Below are 25,944 nucleotides of genomic sequence, written 5' to 3'. Positions count from 1 at the left end.
TAATACAGCATTTGAAAAATGCACATGGATGTGACACACATCTGCAGGGCTGCTGGAACAATTTTTATAGTGGGGGTGCTGAGAGCCATTGAACCAAACTGTAAACCCTATATATAATGGAAACCTCTTCAGGTCGGGTGGTGCTGCCTCCCCCCACCGCACTCCTAGTTCCAGCACCTGTGCATATCTGGTCTTTCAACTTAATAGTTTCCTAACTTTATTATTAATTTCCTAACTTTAGTATTATTTGGACTGTGGTAGCACCCAGTGTCTCCTAGGCACCGTGCGAGCAGCGTGAAAGACTGTTTGTGTGCTCAAGAGCTTACAATCTAAACACACAAGAGAGAAAGCATGGGGAAAGGAATATAATGCATGTGCTTGAGCACAGACTGAAGAACAGATTTTTCTAAGTGAGCAATGGCTTTGCGTGATTTTCCTACCTCTTCTGGGTCAAGCAGGGCATTTCCCTTCCCTCCTGTAACTTCCTCTACTTTCTCCTATTCCCCTCCTGTCAAGGGAGCGCCTGCCTACTTACTTACTTTACCCCTTGCACTGGTTCCCAAAATTTTCCTGGGCTCTTTTGTGATGGCTCTTGTATGCAATTGGACTGGCACGTTACCTGTGGTGTGGAAACTTTCCTCTTGCTGCTGTTCTCACTGCTGTACTGCCTCTGATTAGCGGTCTGTAAAGCACAGAGTGCTAAAGAGGCTAGCCAGGAGAAGAGAGCTTACTGAGCTAAATAATAATTCTTGATTCCACCTAGGAAGAGGTGTGGCTTGCTGTTTGCCCAGTGGAGAACGGTTTTCTTTTCAAAACAATCACACCTGAAGAAGTCCTGTGAAATGTCAGGTACAATCCACGTTTCCATTTTCCACTTGTAATCACGGTGACGGGCGTGGAGAAGAATTTCAGAAGTACACTGAGGCCTCAGTTGTACGAACCCTTCTCCATATGCTTAAGTTAGTGCATTGACTTCAGTCAGGCTACCCATGCTTAGCATTAAGTAGGTGTATAACTGTTTGCAGAGACAGGGCCTGAGTGAGTGCCGTAGCTGTCTATTGGACGTTAGATTTTTTAACAAAAAACTCTCTCATGCCTGGAAACTCTACAGCTGCATCTCAGAGCAAAGCAGAAAACACCCTGAATAACAGCAAGAGCAACAGAGTTCTCTCGCCCTATTCAAACACTCCTACCTAAACAAAAGACTTATTGTACATGAGCTGTTCTTGGAACTTGCTGAGATTTCTTTCCAGATGAATTTAAAAGGGAGTATTTTTTGTAGGCCACTGTAGAGTCTTGTAGTAAACAGCCTGCTGTCTTGCCCATTGCTAGAGTACAGATGCAGATTTATCAAGCAGAGCAGATGTTGCCCTCTGAGTCAGCCCTCACTAATAAAGGTCTGTTTGAAAAGACATTTTCAAAAATAAATCACCTTGTTGGGTTATCTGCTCCTTGCGTTAATCAACTAAACTTGCTAAAGAACAAACTTGAAAGGAGTGGCCAAAAAAAGAAAAACTTATGGTGATAGTGTGCTCATCTTTCCTTGGAAGAAAACCGACGCCCATGCTGTCTTCATGCAGTACTTTGGAATTTTCTACAGAAAATGACTCACTTATCACCTCCCCCTCCTTGTGTCTCAGGCATATCTTTTTCTGGAGCAAACCCTCCCACCTTGTGCGTCTAATGTCCTGGGAGTGACACAGCTACAACTACGCTGCATACATTTATCTCTGTCCTTTCTATACCACGATAAGTGGACATGTGAACGCTAAACTTTTGGGAGAGTTGCCAACAAGCGTTCACCCTGAGCAAGCAGTTGCACACTCTGAAACTTCTAGCCAGTGCCCCCGGTTAGTTATCCGTACATCGCATAACTACGGGTGGTACACCTCTGCTGGAATTGTGAGCCCTGACTCTGCTTTTCAGCAAATGGTAGCAGCTTATTTTTCACATTCCAAAGCAGAGTTTCCGCTCAGTGTGGCGTTCCTCACTGCTTTCCGCACGGCAAACAAACGCACGTCAAAGCCATGGCCCCAGATTCTCCACCTGAAGTGGTTCCTTTGCACCGCTCAGGCCAGCTGAGAATCCCTCAGCAGGAGGACTTCTCAACTGATTCACAGCCAGCATAGCTGGACTCTGTACCAGCTGCCCTACGTACCGATGCCAGTATCCGGGAGGGGGAGCGGGGGGGCGCGCTGTTGGGAGCATGAGAGGCAAAGTGTAGCTCTGATTGGCCAGTTTTCAGCTGGCGTACGGTCTATAGTGACCATAGCCAATTGGCATTCTAGTTAATGCAGGTCAGGCCACAGCCAGAGAGCCAATGGCTTTCCCTCCCTATCATGCGCCAAGCAAATCTGACCTTTCTGCAGGAGAGTAAGGTGTTACTCAAGGTGAATAAATGTAGCAGAATGGGGCCCTTAGTGATTTGAAGAAACATACATTATAAAGTAACAATTTATTAACAACTATGGGAATGGGACCACTTGCAATGTGAACTGCAGGTCCAAGAGGGAACAACTTGGGAAGTTATTTGGAAGCATCAAATTCAAACAAAAAAAATCAGTGCACAATTGTGCAAACAAAAATATGTTTAATTGCATTGTATATATTGATCTACTATAATTGTTAATAAAAATACTATGTTACTGTATAACTTATCGTTCTTCCAGTTCTTTAAGCAGTTCGTCAAAGTGAGTGATGTACCATTTGGCTTTCTCCTTTACTTGTTTCCTGATTACATTTCCTCCAAATCCAATGAAGCCGTCCTAGCAAAACAGAAATGAATAGGTTCGTATATTAAGCTTTCCACTAATGAAATGGGGATTTTCAGTGTAAATATGTTCAATATTTTAAAAAGAATGAGTTTATCCTCAAAATCTGTAGCAAAAACCCCCCAAAAAATTGCCTTTCTGTGCTTGTTGCTGGGATGGATTTCATCAAAGGCTTGATCTTGCATCCTGGAAGTCAGTGGGAACTTTGCCATGGGAGAAGGGTCATTCTCTAATACCATGTGACATTGAGATTGTTCACATCCGAGACTTTACTGAAAAATCTGAGGAAAATTCCTGTGACTTATGCTGCTACTGTACCTTGAACTGACAGTCCAGTAGGAGTTCACAGGCGAATGTTTATGCCCAATACTACAATTATACCTCTGCTGTTTATTTTAACTCCACTCACCTCCTGTGACAGATACCAAATGCAATCATTAACTAATAATGGCTCAAATAATTAACCAAGAACAATCATCGTTTCTAGAGCCTAGACAATTTAGATCAATGAAAATGCAACATTTAAACTTTCACTCTTTGCTGTTTCGTGAGAGATTTAAGGCATTAAGCAAATATTAATCTGAAATCACAGTGCATACACTTGCTGCCAAGGTACACATTGTTAGAATTAAAAATAATAGAATCACACAAGCACTGATGCTTGGAACTAGCATCATGCATGTTCCTTATAACACAGTGCTGATTTTGTGGTATTTAGGGAGCACACCCCAAGCCCACATTAAGGTACGTGCTTCCTGATTCTGACAGAGCAAGAGCATTAGTATTCTAGGAAGGTACTTGACTGTAATGGTAAGTTGCAAGTTAGATCCACCCCTGCTGTAAAAAGGCACTTTTTTTTTTAGGTTGTATTTTTAATTCTTTTTTAAATTATTCCTAGTTCTGTGAGAGCTGCCATGTTCAGCAGGTGTCTGCTCCATCCCCATGAAAAGTTATCTCTGGTGCAAGAAAGGATCTTGGTACCCACCCTCTAAGTCATCAGACTAGCACTCTTGCTCTGCTAGTATCAGGCAGCATGTGCACCAGAAGGATGCAGGAGCGTGGTTCATAAGCACCATAAATCAGTGGCCCAGATTGGGATCTGGGCACTTGAAGGAATCTGTGTGGAAGCACCATGATACTAACAGGAATCTAAGGCCTGGTCTACACTGGGGCGGAGGGATCGATCTAAGATACGCAACTTCAGCTACGAGAATAGCATAGCTGAAGTCGACTTATCTTAGATCAACTTAGAATCACTTACTTCACGTCCTCATGGCGCGGGATCGACGGCCGCCACTCCTGCGTCGACTCCACTTCCACCTCTCGCCATGGTGGAGTTCCAGAGTCGATGGCAGAGCGATTGGGGATCGATTTATCGCGTCTACACTAGACACGATAAATCGATGATTGATAGATCGATCACTACTCGCCGATCCGGCGAGTAGTGTAGTCATGGCCTTAGTGTTACTGTGACAAAAGATGTGGCTGGTGTGTGTGTGCGTGCAAGCAATGCTTCTGAAAAAGGTAAACAATACCCAAGAAAGAATTGCAAATCTGGAGGTGCTGGCCACAGTCTAAAAGGCAGGTCGAGTGCTGAACAATATTGTCCAGACCAACTGGAAGGCATTACAGTTGGACTGCTTAGTGGCACTGGAGGGTTTTCAGGAGATTTCTGAGGGAGTGTGCTTGGCTGGCTTCCAAGTCTGTTCCAAGCGCAACGTGAAAGAAGGCAAGGAGCTGGGAGTGGGTCAAGGAGCCAAAGGGAGCAGTCGGAAGAGAAGCTTGGGTGGGCTACAGGAAGAGTGATGAGTGTAAGGTGATAACAGGATTATGATGTTTCTTTTCAGGCTTTCATATTAAGGGCTGGAGAGGCAGGGAGGTGATGACCTCAGCTGCAGGTGTGGGTGTTTGCTGCACCACTTACAAGCAGTAAGATCTGGAGGGCTCTGCCAGCTCGAATGGCACAAAGAAGAGAGAGACGTAATGAGTGTGTGTGTGACCCAGAATGAAAGGGGTACATGAGTGAATAGCCTGATCCCTTGGTCCACCCTGAGGTGATCCCACTGCCTGCTGGCACAGGGAGGTGAATGCCCATCAGTACTTCCCCCCCTCTTGGTGTCGGGCAGGAAATCTGATCTCTGTCACAGCCTTTGCTGCTGCAAATAGCTCACTAGGTACTGTTTCAGAATAGACTGAAAGGCATTAACGATCCCCCGTAAATACTGTATAACGGTCAAACAGATGGTGTCTTGCCATTGAGATATATATATATATATATATGAAAGCATTTGTTTAAAAGGGAAATCCAGTTCTTGGATACTCACCGCAGGGGGACATGCCTCCATGTCTGTAGCTCCATCTCCAATCATAACTACCTTCTTAAAGTGAAACTCTTCCTTCAGATGACTGATAACCTTTCCTTTTCCACCTGATTCAGCTGTTGGTTGTGTCTCATCAAACCCTGCATATTCTCCTAAAAACATGTGGGGAGGAGGAGTTAGATACTTGGGCAGCATGTGCAATTGCTTCAGTGGGTTGCAGAGAATCACAAGTACCTAGGAAAGACACCAATGAACTTCTTGAAAATCAAGAGGGGTTTTTACTTTGTCTATGGCCTTTTCATTAGGAAATAACTAATTAGGGCCCAATCCCGAAGGCTTTACATGTATAAAGCCCCCACTGAATTAACTGGAAATTAAGCATGCATTAAAAACTGTAGGATTTGACCTAAATCACTTTGTGGGGCTTACAGTGCCACAAAGGTGTGAATATTTTCACAGTGTTGGATGCTGAGAAAAGGCAAAAAATTCCACAAATTCACAGATGCATTGGGACAGGTTCTACCCTCGGTTACACTGTCACCGTGTAATTCAGGAGTGACCCCATTAAAATCAGTGGCGTACGCTCAGTGTAAGTAAGAATAATGAACCTCCACTGAGCCCAATTCTGCTCAGCTACACTGGTGTAAAATCCAGAGCAACTCCACTGAAGTCAAGTCCATTGAAGTCAATAGTTACTCTGGATTTACCCCAAAGTCACTGAGAACAGAAGCTAAAAGAACTGAAACTGTGTTTTTATTAATGAGACAGTCTTTAACTTTGACTTGAAATCTTATCAAACCCATAGTAAGAATGTAAAAGAACTTGACTTTCTATGCCTCCACAGCCATGCAAAGGAGCTCCAACGTTTGCTTCTTTTTCCTAGTACAGCACATAGTTTAAAAAAAAATGATTTGATCTTTTATTCTAGACACACAATAGACTGAACCAACTATCATTATTAGTAGGATATTTCCCATGCTTGTTTCTTTACCCTATTGTGTTATGTTGTCTCAGGGAAAATAATGGCTTCCAAAGAACAATTTGTACGGCCAGAAATTGTTTCAATTGGATTTGTTTTGTTTGGAGGAGAGAGGGGAGTTTTGGGAGAAGAAAGGGTTTTGGGAGAGGGGCGGGGGGACAACTTAGTGCTGGAGAAAGTTGCCAGCCTGACAGCACAGCAGTTCGCAGTTTTCCATCCACAGAACAGCCCACCCCCATGAGTTTGATTGGCAGACATCAAGAGAGAGAGAAAGAAGAGGGGCTCACAATTTCCTTGCCTGGTGCTGTGCCCAAACTGGCATTGAGACGATGCAGGCTGGATGGTTCCGGCAGAGCATGGAATTTGGCTGTAAAGCCACTACTGCAACCCACGCTTCGTTTTCTGTCTTACGTCCTGTGACTTTTTAAATGCTTTTACGTCGCCAAACTGCCTTAACCCTGACCTTTCTAGGGGAGCATGGGCAGTTCAGTTTCCATTCCACTCTCCTTGGCCTCTCTACTAAGACGGTCAATAAGGGACAATCAGTGCCACTCGTAGTAACAGTATTTATAACGTGGACGCTTGATCACAAGAAACAGGACTGAGAACCATCAACCTCAGTTCAGAGAGGCCATTCATAGAAGCAAAATGATCATATTGCAATGTGTTGATTTTCCATTCAATTCTTAAGCCACCATAGCCCACGATCCTACTTCAGCTTGAAGTGAAATGGTGACCATCAATGTGTAGAAAAAAGAGCCATCCAATCACATCTTACCATTAAAGTAAAACTTCAGCCTATTGGCAAACACGTTTGCTGTTGGAATGTTCACCTGTAAAGCGACATGCTCCACAATGCTCTGAAACCCTCCGGATATTAAGAAGACTTGAATGCCTCGCTGCTGAAGCCTGCTTACCAGCTCCCTTATAGGAAAAGAAAAAACAACAACCAGCCCTGAATATCTAGCAAGATCAAGAAGTAACAGAGAAGGAAGGAGGAATCCCAAGTAGATCGTTCATTAACAAAGCTGACTACAATTTGCATTATCCTTCTTTGTTCAGGAATTGGGTTTCAATACCATACTTCAGTGCAGTTTTAGACTTTCCCTTCTTTCTTTGCAGGCTCCCATAGAGTTTGTATGAAAGAAGCTATAACAAATCTGTATTATATTGAGACACAGACTGGCAATTAGTTGCTCAGAAACTAGTGGATCAGGGAACTGATTTTCTTGACATTCAGGTCAATTTTCTTGACATTCAAGTCAATTCAGGTTAGTGGGTAGGTGGGAGGGGACAGTGGGGTGAGAAGAGGGGGTGGGGGAAATTTGGGACATGCAGGGCTGCAGTGGCCAGAGAAAGAGGCAACTTTCCCCAGCTCCAGGGCTGCAGCTGCCGGGGAGAGACTGCCCTCCTTTCCAGCCTCAGCTCTGTAGCTGCTGTGACAGGGGAGAGACCCCCCCTCCTTCCAAGCCCCAGCTCAGGGGTTGCTGTGGTGGGAAAGAGAGGGCACATCCATTGCATTAGAAAGGTAAGACTACTGATATTAAAATACGAGTTGTGTGCTTTTATTTGTAGAACAAAACAAATTTAAGTTTTTTTCAATATAGCACTTTTAGCCAAAGCACATTACAGTAGTTAAATAACAGTACAAACAACATTTGGAAAGATCATTAAGTGGTCCGCCAAGACCCTCAGCAATTTTCAAGTGGTCTGTGGGGAAAAAAAAATTTGAGACCCACTGATCTAAAGCACAAGCTGTTTTTTTGGATTCACTGACCCTGAGCTGTATCTCTTCCTAGGGAACATTGGACAGCAACAGCCTTCTTATAGAAAAAGGCAATAGCTACAGAAAAGGAATCCTCAAAAGCTGTATTGGAGACAAAAGAATTTCACCCCCCAATCTGTGAGGACAACGGGAGTTGAAGGCACTCAGCACCTGGCAGGATCTGGCCCTAAAACAAAAGACCAACAAGCAGCAAAAGCAAAGCAGCAGAAGTGGTAGGAAGAGAGGAAGGGACAGGAAAGTACATGATTAAAGCAGAGGAGTGGTGTGAACAGCGAAGCGGAGGGAAAAAGGAAGAGGGTGAGTGTAAATAGAAGAGAATCGTGATTCCAAACAAGGACACAATGTGCCGTTTGTGTTCTTGCCACCCCTACAGAGAGAGCTAATGTGTGTTTCGGTTCAAGGAGAAAATGCTGATGCAATATCTTCTCACAACACTGGTATTATAGAATTAGAGCCTGCTAGGAGGGCAGTTTTCTAATAAGAGCCTTTTTTCAGCCACTTTCTGCTTTGGGGTGGAAAATACCTGTTAGGTTAAAATGAGTTATGCTTACTCTGAGCCCCAGTTTCTTTAAAACTTCGTTTGTGACTTTAGTAATGAATTGATAGCCTTGAAGAATGGACTTCTCTAGATGGGCCCAGTCCTGGGATTTGAATGCCCTCACCACTTCACAGGGTCAGATTCTGTATCTCCAGAACACACACACCTAGGGCAAAGGCAGTGCAATCAAAGGGCCACACGCCTGACCTAGAAAGACCACTTCTAAAGGTGACGGGATAGATCATGGTCCATAACCATTCAGTCCTTGGCCTGTGTGCTGAGACTGCCAACAAGGATGCCCCTTAGTACCAACCGAGATGGTGCTTGCTTTGATGTGGACACTAGTCCACAGAAATGGACTCATCCCACTGTAACATCCCAATTTGAACATCACATACCATGTAAAATCAAGCCGGAAAACATTCTGGGCCAGATCCGCAGCTGGTGTAACTCCACTGACTTCACACAGCTATGCTGATTTACACCAACTGAGCGTCTGGCCTTCTGTGGTTTTGGAAGGCTCACTTGAAACACATCTTACCTTATCCCTGGTGTGAGCTGAGGAGGATGTTCTGAAATTAGTTTTTGCACTTGCTCGCAGGAGGGACGTATAAGTCCTAGTCGTGCCGTTAAAGCAGCTTTGAATGTCACAGAGCCTCCCATAGCTCTCCGTGTCCTAAATTGAGATCCAAACAAATCCGTGCAAATCAATTACACTCGATAGGAGATGATTTGTCACAAAGACTTTTAACAGAAGAGGAATTATTCATACTATAACAGGGTTCAAAAGGGAGCTACATAGATTCTTGGAAGATAGGTCCATCAATGGCTATTAGCCAGGATGGGCAGGAATGGTGTCCCTAGCCTCTGTTTGCCAGAAGCTGGGATTGGGAGACAGGGCATGGATCACTTGATGATAACCTGTCTGTTCATTCCTTTTGGTGCACCTGCCATTGTGGACAGGATACTGGGCTTGATGGACCTCTGGTCTGACCCAGTATGGCCGTTTGTATGTTCTTAAGTGCCATTAGTTCTAGGCTCTGCTGTGTCCACATTCTGAAAAGGTATGATCTGATGAGCTGAGAAATTTGCATGATATTTAGGAACTGCTGCCAGATTTCAAATCCCCCTCCAAAATTTTTGAGGCGGTTCAGATCCACCTCTAGTTACAATGGAGCAAAGAGGGACAGCACTCTAACATGGCAGGTTGAAGTTACCTGACCGATATTACTGGGCAAAATACAGAAGATGGGCAGCAAAGAGCTTTAAAAAGAGGTGGAGCTGAACTGATGATGGATGACTACTTGTTAGCAACTCATCAAGTCTGAGGTTTATATGGTATTTATTTACAGCATTCACAAACAGACACTTTCCCCAAGCTCAGTGGAAGAGGATCATTGATACTTCTAAAGATAAATGCTGTGATTTAGGAGGACCATGAAGCAAAGCAGATACATAGCCCTGACAGGGAACCCCATCATGCTGTACATGAGCATGGCTGAACCAGCTGACAAAACCTTTTATTTCTCCATATCGGACCAGCATTCCTTAAGTAAGGGCCTGATTCGTCTCCCTATGAAGTTAATGGGAGTTTGGCTGTTGGCAGCAATGGGAGCAAGATCAGGCCTCCGAATGGCCCAAAATGTATTTTCTTTCTTTCACAAAAAAGGGGGACCAAGCTGTGCTACTGTTTTCCAAAGTTTAACTAAAAGCCCCTTAACAAAGGAGGGGCCTGGTGTTCATTGGACAGATGCTCATTGATTTGAATGAACATTGGTTCAGGCCCCGTATATCCACAATTCCAAAATGTAAGTTAGTCCAGTATTCATTGATGCTATTTATTATTACTATGATCCTCTTTAACCTATTTGTCCCTGATGTAATTCCACTGGCCAGGGATGAAGCTGAGCCATTATTACTATTAATTGCTATGCACATGAAATAAATAACCAAATAGTGTACATACATTTCTGCCACAGCATCCCCAACTCCACAGAACTTTGCCAGCTCATCAATTCCTTCTTCCTTGATGACTGTACTATCCACATCAAAGCACACTGCATCAGCATTGCGGAAGATTTCCTTCAGTTCCAGGAGGGAGGCCATCCTTCTGGGAACCTTCCTGCTGCAAGAGAAGAGGAGAAGTTCTTTCCGCCGGTCACTGCACTGCACTCTGTTTTGAGCCATCTAAGAAACTGATCTGTCATCTGCCAGCTAGTGCTGAATGCAGCCGTGTAGCCAGTCCTTATTAATGAGAGTGGGCAGTGGTGAAGACCTGGCTCATTCGCTGATTTGCTCTCTGTGGTGCCTGCTGGCTGATGTTCAGTCTGAGTTCAAGGCTGGAGTTGGGCAGTGGAGATTTGGCTCAGCTATTGATTCGCTCTTTGCAGTGGCTGCCAGTTGATGCTCCAATGGGGCTCAAGTTTATAGTTGTTGCATTAAATGTCAGTACTATCTGAATCCAACTCTCCTGCAGTGATTGTGACATTAAATTCCAGCTCACCCTCTCAGGTCTAAGGAAACAAGACTTCTCACCCCAAGGACTTGTAGAAGGACATAGGATCAGACCCTGGTCCATCTAAGCTTGTGCCAAATGCTCCAGGGATAGTGCAAGAAATCCCATCAAGGACAGTTAGGGATTAATCTGCCCAGAGGTGAAGTTTCTGCCTAAGCCCAGCAGACAGTAAACATAATTCTTTTATAAGTCCTACTATCCTCCTGGTCTCAGTGAAGTTGACCCAGGACATCAGTCACAATGTCATGACACAACAACCTTTTCCCCAGAGGACTATGTTTAAAATTAGAAGTTGAAAGTGTCACTCAGCTGGACAGTCAAGGTGCATAATTACTGCTGAAATAAAATAGCTTTCCCTTTCTTTTGTATCTGTTTACTTGGCTGTGTTGGGCACAGTTAATTCTGTAGATCAGAAACACAGGATTTACAGTTGGATATTAAACAGCATGAGTATACTTTCCTGCTATCCCACGAATCATCTTGTGCTTTTTCTCTTTATAGGCAAATCCAAGGTGTAATTCCATATTTAGCAATCTGTTTGTATTTGGGAGAAATACTCAGTGCTACAGCTTTATACCTACCCTCATACCCCAGATGTTTTTGTTTGGCTGGTTTGTTTTGGGGTTGATTTGTTTCCTAATCACCAATACTTTCTACTATGCATCCCTGCATGTGATTAACCTGAATCTTCCCTGTTCTTCCATCTGGTGTCATGTCACACAGCTTCATCTTTTCTTTTCATCACACTAAACTATATGCAGATTCGTTTCCCTCTTGTGTATTCATCTATAATTTGATGGCAAGATGCCCTACAGCTACTTACAGAGGACCTGGCTGGTTCCCACAGAGAACATATTTCTTGTCCTTTTAAAACACACTTCTTACACTTGGGCTCCTAACTGTTGCCAGTGGAGATGGGACCCTGATAATCACATATCCAGCTCTGTAAGGGCACCTTTAAAGTAAGAGACGTTTTGATTTTGTAAGAAAGTGCTTGGCTCTGGGAATGGTTAAAACAGCTGCCAGTGGATGCCGTGGGATAAGTGTTTTAATTTTTCCAGGATAGTCTCCCCACCTCTGCCCAATATATGTATCAGAACACTCACGGTCAACTTCTTTGCCACCTTGCCTGCAAATATACCTGCTTGTGGCATGATCCTGGTAAATGTCACAAGTTAAGAAGGATTGAACTGATTCAGTATTTGGATGAGAGACCTCTAGAGACAGTAGGTGGTAGGATTGATAAAAGCTGAGAGACAGCAGTGCTGAATAGTTAAAGCAGGGGATTAGGAGTCAGGAAACCTTAGTCAGCTTATTATTTCCCATGCTGCCAGTGCACCTGTGTGCGACATTTAATAAGTCTCTTCAACTTTCTGTATCTCAGGGCTTGCTTATAAAGAGTTAGTGCTTGGCAAGCGGGGATGTAAATCTACAGTGCACTAGCGTGCTGCAAACTAACTGGCTGTGTGGACTCTGTCGCCATGCACTAGAAGTTCCATAGTGTGCTTTGACCTATTGCTGTTTCAAACTCTCAATATAGACGTGGCCTCAGTTCCCCAGTCTATAAAATGGGGATAATACTATTTGCCCACCTTTGGGTAGGCTACACATAGTTGAGATGTTCAGAAGGAAAGCTGCTATTTAAGTCCATCCTATTGTTATTGGGCTAAATCCTGAAGTTCTCACTCATTTATTACTCACTCCTCTCTTGGACAAAACTCCCAGGAGAGTGATAACGAAATTTATCTGAGGACTAATTAAAAACCAAGTAAGAACTTAGGGACAAATTCAGCAGTCCTTAATTGAGCAAAGCTTCCATTGACTTTAACGGGCTCTTCATGCTCTAGCTCCACATTATTATACTTTACCATTAGTATAACCACAGTACCTAGGGACCTCAGTCATGGACAGGACCCCACTTTGCTAGGACTCTGACTCAGAAATAAAAGCGTCTGATGAGACATAAAGAATGAGGTCCTGCTTGCTTATCCGTCCCAAGACCTTTTCCATGTGAAAGAGGCATTAAGCCCAGTCATGTGGCAGAATTCCCATTTGAGTACTTGCATCCACCCTAGCTACATTCCCAATACATTTTCAATTGGTTGAGTTATTCTTCACTTCCTGTCCTTACGGAGCTCTGACTGACCATTTCTCCATGGCAGGGGTGGGCAAACTACGGCCCAGGGGCCGTATCCGGCCCTTCAGACATTTTAATCCGGCCCTTGAGCTCCCATCACGAGTGGGGTTGGGGGCTTACCCTGCTCTGGCTCTCCAGCCAAAGAGCGGGGTTGAGGGCTTGCCCCACTCTGCCCGTGCCTTGGCTCCGCATGGTTCCTGGAAGCAGCAGCATGTCCTTCCTCTGGCTCCTATGAGTAGGGGCAGCCAGGGGGCTCCGCATGCTGCCCCCGCACCAAGCACCACCCCTGCAGCTCCCATTGGCTGGGAACCACGGCCAGTGGGAACTGCAGCGGCAGTGCCTGCATAGAGGGCAACATGCAGAGCCGCCTGGCTGCGTCTCCGTGTAGGAGCCAGAGGGGGGATCTGCTGCTGCTTCTGGGAGCTGCTTGAGGTAAGTGCCCACCAGAGCCTACACCCCAACCCCCTTCTGCGCCCCAACACCCTGCCCCAGCCCTGATCCCTCTCCCGCCCTCTGAACCCCTTGGTTCCAGCCCGGAGCACCCTCCTGCACCCCCAGCCAGAGCCCTCACCTCCCCCCTGCACCCCAACCCCCTGTCCCAGCCCAGAGCCCCCTCCTGCACCCTGAACTCCTCATTTCTGGCCCCACCCCAAAGCCCGCACCCCCTCCCACACCCCAACCCCAATTTCCTGAGCATTCATGGCCCACCATACAATTTCCATACCCAGATGTGGCCCTCGGGCCAAAAAGTTTGCCCACCCCTGCTCCATAGCTATGTGTGTAAGCTGTTGTCTCATGTATTGGCATTTGTCTCAGTGAGATTCCTTGGAGCAGGGTCCTTGTGTTTTGTAAAACATGCGGGTTTATGGCACTCTGCCCTGCCAGTGGATGAATGACTGTATATACCCTGTGGAAAGAGCTCTGAGATCCTTTGGGGTGAAAGGATCTATGAACAATTATTGTAATAACTGAAAACATATGTACTACACACCCAGTCATCAAAGAGACCGACTTGGTCTTGTAAATGTCCATGTAGTACACAACTAACCGAATAAATAGGAATGCTCCAGTCCTTCATTATGAGACAGAAGACAACAGGCAAAGATGCCACATCGAACAGGTGGAATAAAGCTTGTGGCTGAGAACAGGTAACTCCTTATCTGTAAACGCTCGTGTGTATTTAGCAGGACGCTATCAGCACGGAGTATGAAATATCACCACGAGAGGCAGAGACAGAGATTTAGCTGGCAAAAAACACCTATGAAAAATAAAACTCTACTAAGGCACCTGTGAAATAGTAGTATGTGCGACATATAGTCTATCTACCTGGTTTAGGGGTTTGTGTGGCACACTCCACAAGAACCAGATTTTGACTTCTGCTGTGCACTCACACAGGGATATAAAGGGATGTAAGGAGTCCCCTTACCCTCCTGCACTTATCTGTACCACAGGTAGGAGTGTGAGGAGCATGGGCAGCTGCTGCAGGGCTGCTATTCCCCTCCCACGCAGGTGGGCTGGGAGTGGGTAGGTAGGGCAGAGGGAGTGGGCAGAGCTCTGGCTCAGCCTCCACAATGTTCCAGAAGGCACAGCTGAGCCAGTGTGGAGGGCAAGTAACCTGAGCCAAGAAAATGGCTGGTGCAGCCTACTTCTCTCAGGGCACTAGGAGGAAGCAGGGACTGGAGTCTGACTCTGAAATAATGCAGCTACGCGCTCCCCTCACTCAGGGCAGATTGTAAACTTCAGTCTACCCCCAACACTTAGCCTACAAGCTCTCTGGAGTGGGGACATCATCATGTACTTTTCTGTGATGCACCCCTTACACTTATGCAATTGCATAAAGAACACATAATATAATAACATTACACGGTCACTGCATGCAAAAGAAACTTAGTGCTATGACATAGCTATAGAAATAAACCATAAACCGCCCTGCAATACCTACAGCTTGGTACTAAGCTAAGGTTTCTCAGTGGGTGGGTATGTGACTGAATTCCAGCTTTACATTGCATCAGCCTTAACTTGCAATTGACTCCATATCTGCCTGGTCATGCCGTTACTGGAATTTTTTGCTCTGACTTTGGGGCAGAGTTGGAGAACCATGTGTTGTGACATGTGATTGAGCAAGGGAATTGAAAAGAGCATGTACTGACATTTTTGGGAGAGCATTTGGTTAAAATCCAGTCTGCAGAAAATTATGAAGTCTGTCAAGAATTCAACCCTGGCTATAGATGCCGGTTTTAAAGTTTGCTCTACCGGACAAACATGTTGCCTCAGAGTGGCATGACATTTGTGTCATGATGTCCCAGTGCTGATCTATCCGTATGCAAAGTTATCATGTTGCATCGTGAGAATGTGAGGTTGCATTGCATGTCATCCTGTGGTGATACACCACTGCCATGTGAAGATGTAGTGCCAGCCCGAAATATATTTCAGGCTATGCCTCCTCAAAATCTGATGTATCCTGTGAAAACTGGGATAGGCAGAAACCCTAATCATGGGCACCAACTGGGTTCTGCCTATCCCTGGGCTCAGCGCTTCCAGTTTGCTCCCTTTCCTGGACATTCCCTGCTGTGATGTAGCCATTGCTGCTGACTCTGATGGACTGGGATATAGGATGGAGAGAAAAAACACTGATGCCAGCTGTGAAGCCACTACTGAGACCAACACTTCCTTCTCTTTATTACATGCAGTGACTCTTTGGAAAGTACTTTAAGGCCATGCTTTGTGGAAGGAGATGCTTAGGTGGCGTGAGCTTGATCTCCGAGGAGAATCCGGGCTTGATGTGTAAAACAGAGCGGATGTTTCTGATCTCCTTTGGCCTGCAATCTGCAAAATAGCTGGAAAATCATCCCACCCCACACTACAGCTAGGATTTTGAGTCATGGGCTAATTGTTGGGGGCATTTGGGGCTTCTGATCAAAAAGGTGATGATGGAGGCTTTGTGGGGTGGGGCAGCTGGTGCAGAGCATGCTTGGGGTAGGGAGGCTGGTGCTACTGCAATGAGGGGCTCGTATGTCGGTACAGCCAGTGCTGCCTGAGTTGGTGAGGGTTGATACACCTCAGGTGAACTGGGGTTCTTCCTTTTTTGTCCTTCATGCCTGCACAGCTCAAGGGGTCGCCTCAGCTCTAGGGTTAGGAAGCATCATTCCAAGGGGCTACAGAACCAGCTTCACAGAGTCTTGAAGCCATTTCCCTAGCCCTGGAACTGAAAGTAACAGGGGAGCGGGTAGAGCACCGAGCTGTCCTGTGACTGGTACCGGACAATAGGGGTCGGGGTGGGGGCAGAGGGAGCAGTCACAGCGTCAGCCCAAACTCCCACTGGGCCCTCCTGACCCCATGATTTTGCCACACCAACCAAGCACCCCCGGGGACCCACTTGTGGGTCACACCCCACCCATTAAGGACCTCTTCAAACAGAGCATAAACGCATGGAAGTGGGGAAGGAAGACACAGGAGGAAGTAGACAGAGGTGATCTCTAATCTGACTTTTCTTCAGGGCTGAAAGCAATGCCCTGCACCTTTTTCTCTGGCAGTTCCTCAAATGAGGTGGAGTATAACGATTATGAGCACAGCCAGCACAAGCAAGCAGTTGCTACGTTATTCACAAGCAGGTGTTGTTTGGAAACAGATAAGCATAAAGACCAGGACATTGTGCAGACGTGTGGTGTATAAGATCTCAAAAGGAGTGGAAGGAGAACTGAAAACCTTTGTCAAACTTCCAAGTAGAAGACATGAGGAACTATCGTGTGTCTGGCTTTACTCCAGAGGCCCACGGTCCAAGAGGTTATGTAAGCTTCTAAGGCTGACAAAGACCAATTGCACTGAGAAAAAGAGAATCTACTAGCATAGATGCACTGAGGTTTGTGCAATATAGACAGAAAAGGATGAATTCCCACAACTAAGATCAGTTAGGCCTATCTCCATGTGAAAGATACAGGTACATCAAATTGGAAAAGCCTGCCTCCTTCCAGCACAATAACTCCTCGCTTAATGTCGTCCTGGTTAACATTGTTTCGTTGTTATGTTGCTGATCAATCACAGAACATGCTTTTTAAAGTTGCGCAATGCTCCCTTATCACATTGTTTGGCAGCTGCCTGCTTTGTCCACTGCTTGCAGGTAGAGCAGCCCGTTGGAGCGAGCTGGTGTGGGCTTGGAACCAGGGTGGGCTGGCAGCCCCCCTATCAGCTCCCCTAAGTTCCCTGTGCAGCAGTGGCCGAGCAGGCTATCAATTGCCGGGCAGTTCAGGTGTCCCTCCCCGCACTGCCATGTGCTACTCCTGCCCTCTGCCTTGGAGCTGCTCCCTGAGCCTCCTGCTTGCTGTGCAGGGGGTGGGGGGAAGAGGGGTGCCAATGTCAGGGTGTCCCCCCCCCCGCTCATGCACCCCATCTCCACAGAGCGCGGATTGGGGGGGACATGACAGGGCTCAGGAAGGAGGGAGCTTGCTTGCAGCAGCTGCTGTCTTAACTTGCTGATCTACTTAAAAAGGCAGTGTACTTAGAGTGGAGTCACCGTACTTAAAGGGGCAATGCGCGTCTCTCTCTCTCTCACACACACATACAAACACACAGTGTGTGTGTCTCTGTCTAACACACACATGCACACACACACACCCCGGCACTTTGGAAAGTAGAGGAAGTGGTGTGCTCCAGTGGGATAGCGTGGGTTTCAGTTTCCCATGTTTGCAGCCTCTGCCCTGCTGTGTCTCCTCCCTCCATTTGTGCTGCCTTGTCGAGCGTGAGGCTACATTAACAACAGTGTGTTAGTCCTTGAGGGCTCAGCTGAGCGCTAGTTCATAATTTAGCAGTAAGGCATTTCTGGGAAATATCCCACCCCCTGACTCCACCACCTCAACCATGCTTCACAATCATCATTGCTGTGTACAGTATTAAATTGTTTGTTTAAAACTTATACTGTGTGTGTATATATATATGTATGTCTTTGTCTGGCAAAAAAAATTCCCTGGAACGTAACCCCCACCCCATTTACATTAATTCTTATGGGGAAATTGGATTCACTTAACATCGTTTCGCTTAAAGTAGCATTTTTCAGGAACATAACTACAATGTTAAGTGAGGAGTTCCTGCATTTGACTTCTGGAAGGCAGGCTAGATTTCTGACTCTGTCATTTCACCTTTGGAAAGGTTCCACACAGCAAGCATTCATACAAGTCTGATAAGTGAATGGAAGAAGGTGGACAAAAAGGTGAACGAAGAAAATGGGAAAGAGGAGAAGCCGGGGAAAAGGAGAGATCAGAGAAGATTTAAGAGAAGAGAGTGAAGGTTCAGAAGAGCAAAGTAGCACAGCTGGGGGAAAGGAAAGATAACGAAGAAGAACAAAGAGGAACAAAGAAGTGGCAAGGAAGGGAAAGTAGATCTTTCTACAACCATCTGGATTTGCCAGGACACCCAGAAGCAGCCCTGGCACATCCACAGTTTATAGATGAGTTTTGTTACATAACCTAGAGGTGATGGAGCCAGTGGATTAGGATTAGGAGTTATGCAGTGCCAAATGTTACTGTTTAAAGAAAACAATTGAAATATTTCCAGTTTTCCGACCCTTTGAGGAAGAATGTTTTGTACATTATGAAAAGCAAGAAGTCTGATAAATTATACTTCAAGAGGGAAAAGGGAATGATGTTTAGAAGCCACGTGGTTTTCTGGCTGCGTTTATTTCTAGCCTGATGTAACTAGGTATTGATTTGCCTAGTGAGATCAGAAAATCAACATCCCAATCTCACTTCACTTGTTATCATATGTTAGTTTTCAGAAGTGCTATCCATCCCCATCCACATTGTCACTTTTTGTTGCATTTACACTTGTTGCCATAAAAAACTGAAGATCAGCTCAACCTTAGTGAAATAGTTACCAAAAGTACCTCCTTAAACAGATCATTAGGGCTGTGGTGTACATCACAAACAGTATCTGGTGTCTCCCACTCTCCCACCCCCCTTCCTTTTCAGTGAAACTGTAAACGCCTTATCAATAGTAATGGACCGCACAAGAGGCCCGATTTTAATCTCACTTACACTGGTTTAACCCTCGTGTAATATCAATTACTTCAAAAGTTACTCCTTGTTTACACCTGTGTATATGAGAACAGAATCAATCCTGAGATATTACTATATTCACGTGGCAGAACTGAACCCTGGTTTGTTGCACAGATGTGAAATTAACTCTTACTATATTAAATTGTTTCTAGTGTACTAAAGAGAAATGAGAGTCAGGAGTAATGGGTTCTAGTCTCAACTCTGCCACTTACTGTGGGTCTTGATCCAGCTCTCACTGAAGTTAATGGGAGTCTTTCCATTGACTTCAGCTGGTGCCGGATTGGGTTGCATGTTAGGATGAGGCAAATTACTTAATCTCTCTGTGCCTCAATTCCCCTATCTGTAAAATGGGAATATAAATACCTACCTCACAAGGTTGTTGCGAGGCTTAATTCACAATGCTAGAAAAGCACTTTGAGCTTTTCAGATGAAAGGAGCTATATTTGAGCAAATTATTATTAGCAGTAATTACATTAAAAGACCAAATAATAATACTAATTAAAAATAATAGAGCGTGGGAGTCCTAAGGAGTTTTTGGTGCACAAGGACTAAAGGATTCAGGTCCTGGTATCACTGAGCGTGGTTCAACATGTTGATTTTCAGTTCAGCTTTTAAAGGAAGCAATGTAAATAAATATTTGCATTTTGAATCAACAGATGGGTTACTTGCAACTGTCAGTTGACATCTAACAGCAATGCACCAGGGTAAATTGCTTTAAATATTTTATAAAAAATAGATGAGGAAAAGGCAAAGGAGACCAAATGATATAGCCATAAACATAGGACCCCTTTCAGCTTTTTGGGTAGTGCTTTCTTCTGGTAAAGTGATGATGATTCCCCTCTATAGGATTGCATCATTCATTTATATTCTTGTTGCAAACCAGCACCTCACTGTCACTGCATCTGGTGTGAGAACACAATCATACCAACAACAAGAAATACCCGGAAGGTTCTGAAAACTAAGTCCATCACATACTATCTGGAATAGAAAACAAATTGGGAGCAAGATGGATGTGAGGTTTCAGAGAGACATCCCCTTTTAAACAGAGAAAAAAAAAGTCCTTGTGACTTACAGTATTGTACTGCCCGTGGCTGCTGTTGCTGCTGCTGGAAACCTCCTGGTTGTGCAGGAAAAGAAATGATAAGCTGGGACCTTTGGTCATATATATACAAAGGCACGAGCTGATCAGGAAGAAAGGTGCATTTTCTAAATAGCTCTTTATAATCTGCTGAGTAAGCACGGCTACTTTTTTTTTAATCTTTACATGCATGAAACTAGAGGTGTTCAGCTGTTTGCTGTCAGGCTTAGGAAAGAGAGGTGCAATCCTGCCCCCTTTGGAGGAGGAGCGCCTATAGCCCAGCCCTGCTAGCTCCCTGGTTGGCTAAGGATGTACTGGCAGAGAGAGCATTGCAAGGAGAGGTGGAGAGTTTGCTCGTTTCATATGTCACTCTGTGCCACAGAAATTTATCAGGGTTCTGAAGCCTCAGCAAAATGAACCAAAAGAGCTTGGCACAAAAACACAAAGAGGTGGGTGTAGGGATGTTAGGGGCCGTGGTCCAGGATTACTATTCCTAGTAATGCAGAGGCAAGGGATATGGTTACAAAGACTATCCCCAGAACTAAGGATAACTCAGTGTTTATATTTGTAACAGAAGAATTCTTAGTCAGTGGAGCTAAGCTGATTTACACCAGCTGAGGATCTGACCCCTTAAATTATCCAGCTTGGAGCTGAGGAATATCTCCATTCTCACGTGAATTGAGAGACACATGGTACCAAAGAGATGTAAGAAGTATTGGCCTATTTAAAGATTAATGTAGCTCCCTTCTACGCGTGGGTTTTCACTAAATTAGCATGGCCAGTTCAAGCACAGTTCAGATGAACTTGCTTTAAACAGGGTTTGAGAGGCCAATGTAGATAGCTCTGATACATATTACACATGAATATGGAAACATAGGAAGGAATTTTGAGGTACCTGTGGAGATTTGGGGACAGATCCTCAGCTGATGTAAACTGATGTAGCTGTGTTGGGATCTGGCCCATTTTGCCAGGCATTCTGTAAGCCAAAATTGCCAGTGATTATTGTCCTGAATAAAAAAGCTACCTTCTCATTTTTAAAAAGGGATGCATTTTAGTGAAAGGTAACTCTAAGCACTGAGAAATTGAATAACTGAAGTCAATGGGATTACTCGCAATCTTAAAGTTAAACACATGCCTAGGTGCTTTACTATATCAAGACCAGGAGGCTGTTCAGCATCTTGCAAGATCAAGCCTCAACTTTTACAGCAATATAAATTTGGAGTGGCTCTATTTAAATCAGTGTGATGACTCCAAATTTACACTATTTTAAACAAATGTAGAAGATAGTGTACAGTCTTTTATATTGGTACTCCTGTGGATTTTCGATTAGGGACTGAAATTATAGTGGTTTCCAAAATTAGAGGGCGGATTTCTTTTTATGAATAATCTGGATTGTTAGTAGAGCTGTGTGGAAACTGGAATTTCCATTTGTGGGAAATTGCATGATTTCAAAATCAGTTTTTGTTCTGAATTGGAAAGAAACATTGAATTTCCAAATTTCCTGCAAAATGACATTTTCAACAAATTTTGATTTAGGTCACTGTAAACATTTTGTTTAGCTAAAATGTAAACATTTTATTTCTGTTTTAACTTTTTAAAATGTTATATTATAGTGTATAATGTAATCTAAAATACATTTTGAAACAAAGTTGTTTTTTAAATGAAAAATCAAAGTGTGCCATTCAGATAAGGTTGAAATGCTTCATTTCGAAGCTGAGGGTGTGAGGGGAGTTCATTAAATTTTGTCAAAATTGACAAGTTCCTGCAGAATGTTTCAATTTGGATTAATCAACATTTTCCAGTGGAAAAATATTCCATCAGAAAATTTTTGACTAGCTCTACTTGTAACCATTATTTAGGGAGCTTCAGGCAGCCAACCGAAAACTGCCGTCTCTCCTTTTAAGTTGGTTGTTATATTCAAAGGCAGGAAAGCTGTTGTGGCTGATATAGCTCCATTTATTCACTTCTTGATGGGCAGTCTTGTGACTGGCATCCTTATGAAAAGATTGTCAAGAGCCAGTCAGTACAACAGTCACAGTTCATGCATCAGCTGTTTTGCAATTCTGGCAACCTTATTCCTCCGATTTATGTGGATTAATTAAAGTCACAAGCTTTATTGGTGCCTCCTTCTATGTCATCCTTGTTGTTTCAAATATTAACAATATTTAAATAATCAGTGGTCAATATGAGCATCTATGTGTAGCTTCTTGTGTCAGAGTACTCCTATGGCAGGACCCCCTATTGGAGTGACACTGACGTCTCTAATGTCTATTCTGATTCTGTTTATTAGTTTTATCTTTGTCAGGACATTGTGTTTTTAAACAGGCTTAGAAATAGTTTATTTTAACATGGGTTAATCACAGTTTGATGCTGGACAAATTGAATCAGATAAAGACTAGAGAAAATGGTTCCTACCCAGAAACCCAATGGCAGTTTTTCCTGAGTAAGGACTGCATAATTTGGCCGACAGAATTCGTATTGTATACGTCAAGTACAAATATCCCCCCTTTGGTTTCTATAGATTTAGTTTGGTTTAATAGACAGGATTTCATCCATTTAAACATTATAGGGAAGTTCTTCAGTTGATGTAAATTGTCACAGCATCACTGACTTCAGTGGACAATTTACTCCAGCAAGTATCTGCCTTTATATTTTTATTGCACATTAAAAATTAAATGCACAACAGTTCAACAACTGAAATGAAAATGAGCTGTAGATCGACAGGTTTGCATGGATCCCTAAAAAACTGATGCAAAATGGGAGTTCAACTGCTCTAAAAATATAAAAGTCGTAATAAGAAAGAGTTGTTCTGCATACTCTGAAACAGCAGCCCTCAAATGTGTGGTCCGGGGAGGAAGCACAGAGACTTTTAGCTGGGATTTTCATTGGGGCCTAGTGGAATTAGGCACCCCAATCCCCTTGAAAGTCAATGTGAATTGGACACTAACTCCTTGAGGCTCCTGAGAAAACGCCATTTGGTGAGAAGTGTAGATACTGACTTAAACTAAGGACTGATGGATTTCTTTTGAAGTTGGCTTTTCTTTCTGATAAAACATGCAAAAACTCTAACTAAAACAAAAAAAAGACGACATTTTTTCCCCTGCACTAAATCAAAGCCCCCTATCTGAAATAGCTCCTGAGTATTTGAACACCATAGGCATCAGGGCTGGGGCAAGGCCAAAACTGAATTCCTTACAGATGGCTTCAGCCTTGCCTTGGATTCATATTGACACTGACCCCTTTTTATCTATATTGACAATACAACTGCCCCATTTCCAGGGAACATCACAGGAAAAGATCATACACCTGGAAGTTGCATAATATGAAGGATAGGAAATGTGTGTGTATACACATGTGCACATGTATGTGTGTGTTTGACTATATTGCCCTCTATTGGCTGGTTGCATGCTACAGCTAGAGGCTAGGCCTGCTAATCATCATTAATCAAAGGTGCATGTCAGAATGTTTGGGTGTGATATTTGGACTGTGAAATCCTTTGGGGGAGAATGTCAGGGATGTGTGGAAGATTCAGGAGTGGAGTCTCCTTTGCAGGATATATGGGGACAGAGATCCCAAAAGCTATGTGTGCAGTCTTTCTCCAGGCCTGTAGCCAGTAGCCAGACACACAGAGTAGACAATTAAAATGAAAATTCCAGGGGTCCCCTCTAACAGTACATTTTGAGATACCAAGTGCAATTTCCTGCATTTTAGAATATTGAATTTAAAAAAAGATGAATGCAATGACAAAGAAAGCCTACCTGGTATTTTTTATTTTGGTTCCTCACTAGAATAACTTGCCAGCAGCTCAGCAAAACCACAGAGGTCCAAACATGCTGATATATTTCCCATTGATGCTTACTCACCAACTGCATAAAAAAACATCAAAAAGTCAGTAACCCAAGCAGGTTGCCACCTTTCATCTGCACAGAAACTCTTGGGCTCCCTAGCTCTATCATTCACAACCAGGTCTCCCAAAACTCCCTCATCCTGCTTTCTCACTAGTAAGCACTGTACCCTTAGCATACTACTGCAAGTAGTTCCTCCAAGGGCAAAGTGTGTAATACTTAGTCTGGACCTCTGTCATGGCTTTGCCATGAGCCCATCTACAAGGCAGCACGGTGTTGTGCTGCCCCACAATCAGACTGGAGATCCTATTGTGAGGTAGAGTCATATTCGGCCTCACAGCTCCCTCCCTATGGCAATGGATGGACATACCCTCCATCAGCCCTACACCTGGCATAGTTTACATCTCTCTGTAATGCCAGCATGTTGCAATGGGCAGAGTGGACTGTTGCAGAAGCTGCTACCCCCCCCCCCCCCAGTGTGCTTTGCTTGAAGAGGGAATAGTAAAGAGGGTGTTTGTTTTCTTTCCTGTATGGACACACAGGATCGACCACCATCTGGCCTGTAGCTAGACTCACCAAGGGCAGAAGCACCTAACTACCTTTGACAATCTGGCATCTGCAATCACAGTGGAGGTATCTATGTATCCTGTAACCACTTCAGTCATAGGGGCATTATATCATGATATTTCAATGAGCAGTATTATTCCAAAGGCTCCTCTCTGGGATCTCTTATATATAGGAAACTGAGGCACGGAGGAGTTAAGTGACTTGCCTAAGGTCACAGAGGAAGTCTATAGCAGACCAGGGAATTGAACAGAGGTCTCCCTCATCTCAGACTAGTCCCTCAGTCATTAGGCCATCCTTTCTCTCCCAGTGAAAGTGTATTGTTTACGTATGTGAGCTACTACACTCAGAGGTTTGCGTCTACTATTGTACTAGTCCCACTGAGGACAGACCATATTTTCAAAGGTAGGTAGACACCTAAAGATGCAGATAGGTGCCTGAAGTGAATGAGAGTTAGGCACCTAGGACTTTTTGAAAAGACCACTAGTTGTCTATCTGCATCTTTAGGCATCTAAATACCTTAAAAATATGGCCAATGGTGCTTACTCTATGAATAGTTCCACTGAGGATTGGGGGAGGGGGGGTGTTAAAGGATCCTAAGTGAGTTAGGTGCCCACAGCCCATTGACTTTCAATCAGAGTTGGGTTCCTAACTCCCTTAGGCCCCTTTGAAAAGCTAGTCTGTAGAATTTACTATTATGAACACCCCGCTGAGGACATTCAGTCTTCCCAGCTCTCTTGATTTTATTGCAAGTACACAAGTCTCGCAATATTTGTTGTTTTTCTTAAAGCCTCCGCTCCTGAAGTCCTGTGATTACCTGAGAATCTCAACTTTCATCTAAAACGAGCAAGTTTCGAGTCTTCATAGTTACAGATAATATCTTGAAAAAGGGAACCCTAAAGATTCAGAATTCAAGGCAAATAAAAAGAAAAACTCTTAATTTTATTATTTTTGAAATCTCAGGATTTTAAAGCAAATCTCAGTTTTTTGGAGCCTGACTCATGATTTTTGAACATTGGGGATTGGCAATACTGGACATTTGTTTATTACTCTGAGCAGCACATCAAGGGTATAGCAGTAGCAGGGAGAGCAAAGAAGGCTGTTTGAAATATTAATTGAGTTTATCTGTTATTAATTAAGCTAATTTCAATATTAATCTACTATTTAAAAAAAAACTTGGCTAATTTCTAACTCAGGCAAGTTTGTGATTTTAGTAACTGGGGGATGCCTTTGCTAACTACCTAATATAACCATTAATGACCTAGAGGCATGTTAATTATTTGATTTGCATAGAAATAGCTATAACTGTAACCAGCTATTTTGTGCATGTTAATTACGTTATTCATATATTGAGTAGCAATCG

The 25,944-nt window shown here is 43.9% G+C and overlaps 1 protein-coding gene across 1 annotated transcript; it reads right to left on the bottom strand.

The window, feature by feature from the left end:
* Positions 1-2,576: 2,576 nt before the first annotated feature.
* Positions 2,577-20,375, bottom strand: PSPH (phosphoserine phosphatase). Its single transcript, XM_077836535.1, has 6 exons — positions 20,167-20,375; positions 10,362-10,520; positions 8,937-9,071; positions 6,850-6,995; positions 5,096-5,244; positions 2,577-2,765 (listed from the first exon to the last, which is right to left on the bottom strand). The coding sequence occupies exons 2-6, from the start codon at positions 10,499-10,501 to the stop codon at positions 2,655-2,657; spliced, it is 681 nt and encodes a 226-aa protein (XP_077692661.1). The 5' UTR covers positions 10,502-10,520; positions 20,167-20,375; the 3' UTR covers positions 2,577-2,654.
* Positions 20,376-25,944: the final 5,569 nt, after the last annotated feature.

This window comes from Eretmochelys imbricata, chromosome 17 (genome assembly GCF_965152235.1).
Source record: "Eretmochelys imbricata isolate rEreImb1 chromosome 17, rEreImb1.hap1, whole genome shotgun sequence".
Classification (NCBI taxonomy): Eukaryota; Metazoa; Chordata; order Testudines; family Cheloniidae; genus Eretmochelys; species Eretmochelys imbricata.
Note: the sequence above shows the minus strand (reverse complement) of the source record. Positions and strands in the feature narration are given on the sequence as shown.

Bases quoted from the DNA above. Each gene is read 5' to 3' on its own strand.
- PSPH (XM_077836535.1), bottom strand. From the start codon at position 10,501: ATGGCCTCCCTCCTGGAACTGAAGGAAATCTTCCGCAATGCTGATGCA. The intron at 6,996-8,936 runs GTAAGATGTGTT...TTTTCCTATAAG, and splicing joins CAGCTCACACCAGGGATAAG to GGAGCTGGTAAGCAGGCTTC. The intron at 5,245-6,849 runs GTAAGATGTGAT...ACATGTTTTTAG, and splicing joins GCTGAAGTTTTACTTTAATG to GAGAATATGCAGGGTTTGAT.